At 40.4% G+C, this 10,767-nt stretch overlaps 1 protein-coding gene and 1 long non-coding RNA gene across 4 annotated transcripts; both read left to right on the top strand.

Moving 5' to 3' along the window:
* The first annotated feature begins 3,883 nt into the window (after positions 1-3,883).
* On the top strand, positions 3,884-7,162 carry LOC145448094 (uncharacterized). The gene is made up of 2 exons (XR_013917806.1): positions 3,884-4,905; positions 4,971-7,162. It is a non-coding gene; the product is annotated as an uncharacterized LOC145448094 (long non-coding RNA).
* Positions 7,163-7,620: 458 nt separating this feature from the next.
* On the top strand, positions 7,621-8,999 carry LOC145448075 (uncharacterized). 3 transcript variants are annotated; one of them, XM_080326403.1, is made up of 2 exons: positions 7,621-8,285; positions 8,328-8,999. In XM_080326403.1, the coding sequence occupies exons 1-2, from the start codon at positions 7,639-7,641 to the stop codon at positions 8,854-8,856; spliced, it is 1,176 nt and encodes a 391-aa protein (XP_080182529.1). In that variant the 5' UTR covers positions 7,621-7,638; the 3' UTR covers positions 8,857-8,999. The 3 variants fall into 3 exon arrangements, with proteins under 3 accessions (XP_080182529.1, XP_080182530.1, XP_080182528.1); XM_080326404.1 differs by having other exon boundaries at positions 8,349-8,998; XM_080326402.1 differs by having other exon boundaries at positions 7,621-8,998.
* The last annotated feature ends 1,768 nt before the right edge of the window (positions 9,000-10,767 follow it).

Here is a 10,767-nt window from a genome sequence, read left to right as displayed (position 1 = left end):
ACAAACTAATGAACGAATGCACGCAGTTCACCCACGGGGGGAAACGATACAAAATAAGCATCCCGCAGCCGAAGCTAACGACGGTTAATATCAGAGCCGTTCCCTCAGAGGCATCAGACGATGCAGTAGCGCGGGCAGTAGAATACTGGGAGGCAGGAAGGGTAGTGAACATAATGAAAATGTACCACAGAGGTACAAACCTTCATAAAGGCTATCGAGCTGTGGCCATTGAAGAATACGTGGCGGGAAGGCTGCCGCCGTTTATAGAGATAAATGGGGCATCATGTAAAACATTCACTCCGGCGGCAAATAAGCGCACATAACAAAAAAGAAACTGCTACATATGTGGGAAAAGAAATCATTTGGCAGCAAAGTGCACTGCACAGAGATGTAGCCAATGTCTAGCGACGGGGCATATCAGAAAGGATTGTCCAACATTAAAAAAAGATTTCCCCACTCTATAGAGAAAAATAGAGCGGAGGAGAGCAAGAACCCTACCGGTACTCAAGCTGAGAGGGAGCAAAATAGTACAGAAAGGAATGAAACAAATGAAAATGACAATGAGAATAAACAGGATGTATATACCAAAATAGACGAACTCAATCTATCCACAAGTGGTACAGACTCAGACCTTAATGAAGATCAAGATGAGTCAGAAAATCGCGATTCGGAGTCAGAAGATACGGAATTAGACAATGACAATCTGTCGCAAGCTGCAGACGAAGAAGAACATTTTTTGAATGGGATTACTGATGATAATCCAGCAGAAGCAGAAAAGGAAAACGAATTTACACCAGTCGAGAGCAAGAAACGGAAAAGAGCCTCAATAGACAAAAGAAGAAGTTACGGTGAAAAACCGAGCAAATCATTCTCACCTAAAACCAGGGTTGTAACAAAGTCACATGGTTCCGAGTCACGAGTCAATCATACTTTTGTGGTTTTGACTCGAGTCGAGTCTAGTCATTTTCAATTCATCACAGACTCGAGTCCGAGTCCAAGTCACCGTTTAAAGGGTCAAGTCCGAGTCATGGTGTTATGACTCGAGTCGAGTCCAAGTCACAGTATTGAAGTCATGTTCAACTCATGTTTTCAATCCTGCCTGGGTGATATCGAATTCCCTGTTTGTGAAACATGCTCATTTTGTCCCTATCAGAGTCTTGGCACGTGTTTATTTAGGCAGATAACGGACAGGTCCTAGCCTCATTCACCGATGCTAAAGATAACTTTACTTATCTTAAAACTTAAAATCAAATATCTCTCTTGTCAGTCTGATACATCACCGATACAAGCATGTAGCCGCCGTACGGCCCTAAGGTGTCGCTGTGGCTCCTTTACACTCTTGCCGAACAAGGAAATGGACTCAGTGTCATTGTTACCTCACAGCGGTAACTAGGTCTGACGTATCGTGGTGCAATTCACTGTTTAGTGCACGTGCGTTAGTGGTAGGATCGTTTTAGCACAAGTTCAGTTAATAGAATAGGAATAGTTAGGTTTATTGCATTGCTAGAATAGGGCTAGTTAGGTTAATTCATTCATTGTCTCACTGTTTTGATATCTTTTGTTACAGCCAAAGTAAATCTATAAATAAAATAAACTAAAAAACCCGGAAGACACATTGTCAAGTAAGATGCTTTGTATTTGATTAGCTTAGTACGTACTTGCCAATGCTTATTGTATTTCATTTTTAATAGAAAACACGCACCAACAAAGCGAGTCTTTTTCTCTGTGCCGAAAGGGAATATAAGCAGCCAGATATTTCAATCCACCCTGTGGCGCGATCTGCGGGTTGCGGCTACATTAGTTTTTTGACAGTCTTCAAATCTGTTCGTTGGAACACCTTCATCGGAGCTTGTGCACGATCTGCCCTAAGTCAACGGTATTTCGGTCCCGGCGCTCAGGCAAAATCCGCCGTATCATAAACGGAAAATTATTAATGGGCACACTGCTTTTTACCGGGTGGAAATTACATTAACCTGTCTGCTTTTAAGGCAGAAATGGGAAATAAAGGTGTTAATACTACTTTAGTAGTTCTATAAAATCGAGCCCCGTGAATTTATGTTATTTATTACAAATACCGATGTAATTTATCACAAATACCGATATAAAATATGTAAATGTGTTTGCAGGCGAACTATAAGGTGGCGCAAGTAGAATAAAGACTGACATACAACGAGTCGGTATAGAAGCGGGAAAAACCGTGGAATCACAGTTATGATAACCAAAAGATCCACAATTAGGGACCCGTAATTCTAGGATTTAGTTACGCTTATGAATGCATAGCAACTATGGCTAACTGGCGCTATCTAATATTCGGACCGTTGTGTATATTTTGAGATATCACGGATTATTATCAAAATCTACGGACTGTAACGATGCAACACAAAAGGTTTATATGAATCTTTTTATTTGTTGAAACCCAAATTGAAATTAAATTGAGGTTGATGACATCATAAACTAGAAAATACATCACCAAGTTAAATACCCGAGTGATGCGACGAGGAAGTTAGCTGAATTTAAATACCGGAAGCTTGGACATATGGCCAGATGTTGATCGTCACACATTAAATATAGGATAATACGTTAGTCGCCGTCATTATTGTATTAGCGCGGATCTAAACAGGACGGTGATTCCAGACCTTTTCGAGAAATAGGATAGTGTTAGCGGATATCAGAAGTATATAGTCGGATCTTAAAATGCAAATGTAATGATAACAAATGAACCGTATTTAGCCAGTAGAAGCATCATGCGAGCAAGATTAGTTGTATTAATTGTAAAGATGTTGTTGACTAGTGTCAGAATGTAGTAAAAAGTGGAAGATTTGAAATTGAGCATATTTCGAAAATGAATGAAATATGTCTTTATAGTACTAGGAGCTCATAATGGATAAGGATCGAGTATCTAGATATAGGCTAATCAAAAATAATATTTACCAAAAGTGTATAGTTGTAGTAAGCAGTCTTGACGCATTGTATATTAAAGTTCGAATGTAATTTTGTTAGAAAATATCCACGTTGAGCTGAGATATCGAAATAACATAATGCTTGCGAACCGAGGTATTAGGCTCTGTTTTATGATGTTTTTATGTGATCCTTTTAAAGCAATAGTGTCAATTTGTGTCAAGCAATAGTGGCCACTATCGTCCTGTATCATTATTCGCAATTTGTAAACGCTTATGAATCGTATATTTGGCTATATGGTGAAATACTAATTTTAATGTAACTAAAGCCTGTAATGCATTGTATTTCGCATTTCTTTATTTACTTATTTTGCACTCCAAAGATTAGATTGGAGATGAGACACGGTAATTGAAAAGAGTATGGCGTAATTTAATGTTTGAACTGTAAATTCTTGTGTGCTTTAACATCCGTAATATACCAATATAGGAACATGCATGTCTTTAAAAATGAGGACGACATATATCTGTTGGCGATAGCCGTATAGATTATGAATTGCTGTTTATGTATTCTGTGCAGCTTTCGTTGAAGTTGAAACTAACTGGCACGGCGGCCCATAAGACGCCTTTCATCACACATGTGTCGTTGTCAAGCAACAGAGGTGTGATTACCCACCAATATTCCTTATAAGGAAACATTATCTAATGTTCTCTGGGAATAATGTCAGTATTGTAACCCAGAAAATAATTACGACAGAGTACATAGGGCGGCCTTAGGCAGATAACTTCTTGAAGAAGGTCATTAATAAAATTAGGTGATCGTGTTGGTCAACCAACTACCGATAGGTGATTATTGAAAACCACCCTACATACAACCCAAATCTGACACGCTTGTTATGCGTAACAAAGGTGTCTGAAGCGAATGCGAAGGATAACGTATGGAGGATAATCACGGTTTATCCACAGCTGACACGCTTGTTATGCGTAACAAGGGTGTCCGAAGCTAATGCGAAGGATTAGACTAGTGGCTAATGCGAAGGATCAAACTAGTGGCTGTTCCCGGCTTATCTGAAATTGTTATGTACAATACATGCAAATATTAAGTTGCTTTATAATGATGGCTCTGCCATTTTCGGTGTCTGCGAACTTTTACAGTGAAAAGGAGTCACGGTGAATTGGCGATATATGTACTGTGTGTATTATATATTGTGCGTCATATTATATCCACATATTGCGTCACCCTAGAAAAACGGTTAATAAAGTCAAGCCCAATCCTATAGAAGTAAAGTGATTACATATATATGTGTAAGTATTTATTGCATTTTTCGGATCAATGTATATTGAAAATTGTGTGATTTTGTGTGAATTATTTAGTATGCGTTGTAACTAGTCCACGCCCCAGCGACTAGGACCCCTACACTTGAGTGAGGTTAGACGGTTATAAAACCAAGACAAGTTGCTTGTGAGAACCGTCATAAAACTAGATAAGTACCCTAGAATATACAAATACACAAAAAAATCTTGATCAGCCTTAAACGATAATATGAAGATGTAACAAGCCCTTCACGAGAATGCTTTGGCCCTGGGTCAATTGAATACATGAAATAGAGTATAGGATACGTGGAATTGCTGTTGAAAAATGGTCTTAATTGCATATGTGTTGAATTGCACGATTTTAGAAAACTTTAGTAACAGTTGGATGCATTTTATGAATGTATTGTTGCTATGGTAACATCACTACTTGAATGTAAAGTCTGATTGGAGTATTTGGTTGTATTAAGGTACCAAGGTCAAGTACGTACAGGTATGCTATCTAAGACTGGACCGTAAGGTCATTGAAAGTTCAAGACACTTTGAAGACTTCACCACCTGCAACAGTGATTTACCAAATTGAATTACAAGCAAAAGAACCAGGCAAAACACAAGATCTTCCTACTAACAAGATTGGAGGCAAGATCTTTCTACTAACACATATGGAGGCACCCGACGGAATTGTAATTCAAGGCGCCTGGTAATCATTGTTGCTTCTCGAATATTCGTCTTCAGAAGAGAGTGGACTTTCACATATTTCTGAAGAGTGGGGAGGTGAGCGGTAATCAATCATGAAGTTATTTTGGCTACGAAAACGTAAAGAGGACATTCGCATCCTTCGCAAAAACACCCAACTGATGAAGACCACTCAACAACTACAGCTAACGACTCGGGCTAATGAATGTCAGGTGACAGCACGTGTCCAGCATCAAGCAAAATTCGTGAAAAAGGTGACGTCTATTCTACACAAGACGGCAAAACTATTCAAAAAAGCCAGAAGAGACGTCAAACAAGCGACAACTTATTTGACTACCGTCCGGAAAGTGAGTACCAAAAATATTGCCGATTCGCTTGAACCAGTCTTAAGGAGCCAAGCAAAATCTGGAGTGGCCAGAAGTGAAATTACAGGCCGAGTTTCAAATCTGTTCGAAATGCCGACGCCGGCAAAAGTCGAACCAGTGATACCTCTTCCGAAGTGTGGGTCCCGTCAGTCGTCGCCCGAAGTCACAGAAGATACGAAGTTGGAATCTGGAAATCACCCGACACCACGGTCAATGACAGAAAGAGTGTCGCTCAATGCGAACGCAAATCATCCCATTGTACAGGGGACTTTCTTAACGCCCCTCGATCGAGAGAAGGTGCCGCAGGTAGTATTACCTTCTCAGCGTCCAAAAATGATCGATAAAAAACAATTTATTACTGCGGAAGAAACAGTATTGATATCACCCAGTAATAGGCTGATTATTTGGTGCATGATAGCTGTTTTCCGATACATGTTACATGTCGATACAGTTGCTGATAGTATTTTAGAATATTTCGTAGGCCTACATTGTCCACTGCTGATGACCATGAAGTCGATATAAAGGCGCATCAACAATTATTATCTTCAATTCTATTTAGTTTGCCCGGATATCTTGATTAGATAGAGGAAATAAATTTTACGCTGGTCAAAGTAGTCAGCGTTGATACTCAAGTAGAAGTAGAGATAACGGTGTATATGTCTGCATGTATGAAAAACCTATTTGAGTAGTATTCTGGGATAGTAGACTATTTCCTTATTGAACAGCTATGATTCGAGTCTACTAAGTCATTAAGTGTAGAGTTCATGAATTTATTCGATGGAAATACAAAATTGAAGTTTTGGCAGATAATTATCCGATCGTAGTGGAAATTAGCTTTGTACACGGGTAATTGCCTACATCGACAATCATTATATAAAGGTGGATCGTTTCGTGAAAATACGGCAATGTGCAGACAAAGTGCTCATGACGCTTTGAATCTGATCGAATGATAAAATGCAATTGTTGGTAGACAATGAATTGGTGCATTTCGGAAGTATAATTTCCCATTCATAACGTGTTCCGTGGGCGGATACGAGTTGAACAATTGGATATTTGACAATGGCTGCACAACATGCTAATATTGGAAACAGCATTCGCGAAGTTGATTTGAATATTAGGTCGTTATATGTCATGTGTTATATTTTAAGTCGCACACGTGCCATCCTCTCGTAAGCGCCATTAGGATACGCGCTAACAAATGTGATGATGAAAATGAGTTCGAGGACAAGCACGGAATTTGGGCACATCCAGTGTGGGATGTGAGTGCGATAGGTCTGGAAGTTTTAGGATGCAAGTTCTTTCAGACCAGAGGCCATACAGTGACTGTAGAGGCAGGCATGCCTCGATTACCTAAGGTAGGTAATCTCGCCTCATCCATAACGACAAGTAGGCAGCCAAATTGTTTTCCTCGTGATTCGACAGAGTCTCGTGTTTCGGAGCGCGCGTTGAATGGGAATAGAACAACTGAATGCAGCGATAAAGCTAATAACCCGAATTTCACAGTTAAACAAATGCGTAGTATATTAGGGGATTATATAAAATATACTACCCTTTTAAAAAAAGTAGGGGGGAGAGTGATGGCCGTCTAGGTATGGTCAATATGGTCATGCGATAGGACACACGTCTGAATAGGATTGCTATAAACGTAATGAGATTCCATATAACATGACGTAACTCGCAAATGTTCTATACATCCAGACTAAAGGGTGAATTGATAGGAATGTATCGTCGATATATTTAGTTCACTACTAAACGTGAAGACAAAACTGGAAATCGACCGAAGGCCTTACATTTGAAAACGCAATAAGCAATGCTCGAATTGGGATTTGGGGCTAGGAGTCAATCACAGTGTATTATTAAAATTGATGGAATAAAGTGATTTATTGTATGGTTATATAGTACCGTGTATCCATGTATGTAGTATATAGCGAATAACGCAAAATAGAGTTTCTGAACGTCCTATTATTGTATATAATGGTAAATATGAATTGACTATCTGAGTAGCATAATGCCGCAACCTGTTAGTGTATAATTTCGATTTGCAAAGCGAAAATTGGCGCAATTCTGATGCCCTGGAGATTGGCTAATATTCGGTGGATTGTTAATTTAAAATGAGGGAAGCTCTTATGAAAAAATATCCATATGCTCGGTGATTAACTGTCGGAAATATGAATCATATGAAGCTGCGATCATGCATGAGATCATGCGATCATTTGTATGACACTGTCGTCATAGGCTATAGTGTGCACTGTGCATCGTGACAACAGATATGCGGGCGGAAAATGCACATGCTCCTATATCCTTGGCCTTGCATTTCTACGAGTCACGTTGCATCGTGCATCAGCCCCCCTTCATCAACAAAGAAAACCAAAATGGCTGAAGAAGCTAATTCAAACTTGCTGCTAGTGGAGACTGAAGAGCAAACGATGGTACCGGTACGTGATGAGAAATCAAACAATGCCCAGGCGGGCACAAGCAGTGGTTCCATTGGCCTCGAACAAATCCAAAGAATGTCGAACACTGACAAACAAAGAGAAAACAAAAAGTCAAAGTCAGCTGTGTCGACTATTCACAAATCAAAGTTACTGAGGTCACATTCTATGACTCTAAGGAGCCTGCCGACCAAAGGTAGGCCGTCCTTGTCATCGAGCCACTGCTCAAACAAGCCAAAAACCCTACCGGTATTTGCCAAATCACTGAAATCACGATCGTCTGTCTCGAGCACTGCAACAGGATCAAGCTATATGAGTAACTCTCAAATACTCAGTTTACAACACTCGAGGGATGTTCACCGCGACAAAAAGGCTGAAATGGACAAAAAACACGTCCAGCATCGCTTTCAACAAGAAAATGACGCCTTCGAAGATCAGATAAGATCTGAAGAGGAACAGATTCACCAGGAATTACGACGTCAAGAAGAAGAAAAAAGGCGTCAAGAAGAAGAAATGAGACGCCAAGAAGAGGAAGACAAGAGGCGTCAAGAAGAAGAAATGAGACGTCAAGAAGAGGAAGAGAAGAGGTGTCAAGAAGAGGAAAAGAGGCGTCAAGAAGAAGAAAAGAGGCGTCAAGAAGAAGAAAAGAGGTATCAAATGGAGTTACGACAAAAACTCGAAATGCATAAGAAGAAAGCTCTCGAAGGCAGAAGGTCTTTGAATCTAAGATTGAGGAATAACCTTCAAGAAATTGACGATAGAACTGAGCGAGAAAAGCTGCAATCAGAAGCTCAATTCGAGGAAATTATGATTGAACGGGGACTATATAACGGCTCTAAAAGCACCCAAATTCTGCATCAACCAACATCAAGCTCGAACTCCGTCACAGTATCCGAGAACGCCAACGTTCCACCGGCACCAGTGGTGAAACCAGAACCGCAGCAACTTCGAGAACCGTCGGTGACTCCAAATCTCTCAGAAACAGGTACGTCGGCTATTTTCTCACCCCTTGGAAGTTCATATTGTTCCTCACCAATTCGCAGTGTGGGTGCTATGAATGCCAATAGTGTGAGTGCAAACAACGTCAGCAGTACGAGTATAAGTAGTCCTAACACTGTGTTATCTGGCACCAACATCTATGCCAACCTCCTAATTTGATCTCGTCAAATAATCCCATTATGTCAAATCTAACAAATATGGTTGCTACCACTTCTCCATTCATTACCTTGAATCACAAACCAATTTTAGATTTGAGAAGCCCATCTGGCCCAGAAGTAGTGCCTAGTTCTATTTTGGCTGCCACAAAAAATGACTTATGTTCGTCTCCCAATGCTGTGCATTCTATAGCCCCGCCAGTAATTCAACCAAGCCTTTTGCCACCTTTAGAACCCCCAATCTTTTCTGGTAATCCAAGTGACTTCAATAGTTTCATGGACATTTTTGAAATAACAATTGGAAACAAAACTATAAATCAGAAACAAAAACTGGTGTACTTGATGCGTTACACCAAGGGACCAGCAAATACTCTCGTCAAGAGCTGCTTACACCTTGAGGCAAACGACTGCTACCGAGAAGCACTGAACCTGCTACAAGAGATGTATGGCCGAAAGTTCAGAATCGGACCTTCTTGTTTAAACTTAATATCCTCTGGTCCTCAAGTAAAGTTGCATGATCAAGATGGCTTGGCGATTCTTTCCGCCGATCTTATATCCTGTGTAAATACTCTCAAAGGTATAAACTACCACTCTGTCTCACTGGAGACAATTGATAAAATCGCACTCAGAATGCCCTCACAATGGAGGTCAGGCTGGCTTAGCGTCGTGGACCATATCCTCCATGAACTGCAGTGCGACGTGAAAGTGAGTGACCTATCTGCTTACGTGCGTAAAAAGGTACGTGAAGCGTCAAACGTTCCTTCCCAAGAACAAAGTACAAAGAATAATCCAGTGGTTGTAAGGCAAACAAAATCAAACTTTGCAACTTCTGTTTGTGCCGGTAATAAAGGCACCAAGGATGACTGTGGGTCATCGTGCATAAAATGTAAGAAAAAACACTTTCTCAATCAGTGTCAGCAGTTCCGTGATATGGACGTTACTGGCAGAAGAGATTTCGTGAAAAAGAATAAGCTATGCTTCTCATGCTTGCAATCCGGACACTGGTCCGACAACTGTACTAGAGAAAAGCCATGCAAGTATCAACATTGTAATGGAAAACATACTACACTCCTGCATGTGAATCCAGTGTCCACAAACGATGAGAACAAACCCGTCGTCCAAAATTCTGCGGCTTCAACTGTCGCCCAAGATAACGCTCCAAAGGCTCAAGGACCTGTGAAATTCAATGCATTCGCCAAATTACCTGAAGAAAATGTGTTACTCAACGTGGCACCTGTCCGCGTCAGAATTCGAGGAACAAACTGCTATATTGCTACACACGCTTTCTTTGACAACGGAAGTCATCTTTCCTTTATTAGTGAAAATCTTGCAAATGAACTTTGCCTCCAAGGCGGTCAAACAGAATTTGATCTTCGCACCCTGGCAGGATTATCCGGTTACAAAGGTAGCATATTCGATAATCTTGAGTTATCCGACTTCTATGGCACAGAATATGCTCCGCTCGCACCATTAGTATCAACTGACAGTATTGGTGTCGAGGACGTTGACATTCCAAGACAAGAAGACGTCAACCAATTTCCGGAATTCCAAGACGTGTGTATTCCAAAACTAGCATCCGAAGTTGGATTATTAATTGGAAAAGAAAACAGATGGTTTCACAAGCCCTTGGAGGTAATTCATGGTCCAAATGACTATTATGCAACAAGAACGTTTGCAGGCTGGATGATAAACTGCCCGGCCAAAGTGGCAGACGAAACAAAAAAGGTATTTTTCTCAAAGCCTGCAACGAATTCGCCCAAATCCCTATATCAGCTGTGTCGTGATTTTGTGGACTCGACAACGAATGAAAAACAAGAACTGTCACAAAATGATAAACTGTTTCTTGAATCTGCAGAAAAATCAATGGAACTGTATAATGACATTTCACTTAATGATGGTCTGTTACAGGGGCCAG

The sequence above is a fragment of the Botryllus schlosseri genome, chromosome 10 (genome assembly GCF_051294905.1).
Source record: "Botryllus schlosseri isolate E-star chromosome 10, Bs_hap1, whole genome shotgun sequence".
NCBI lineage: Eukaryota > Metazoa > Chordata > Ascidiacea > Stolidobranchia > Styelidae > Botryllus > Botryllus schlosseri.
Note: the sequence above shows the minus strand (reverse complement) of the source record. Positions and strands in the feature narration are given on the sequence as shown.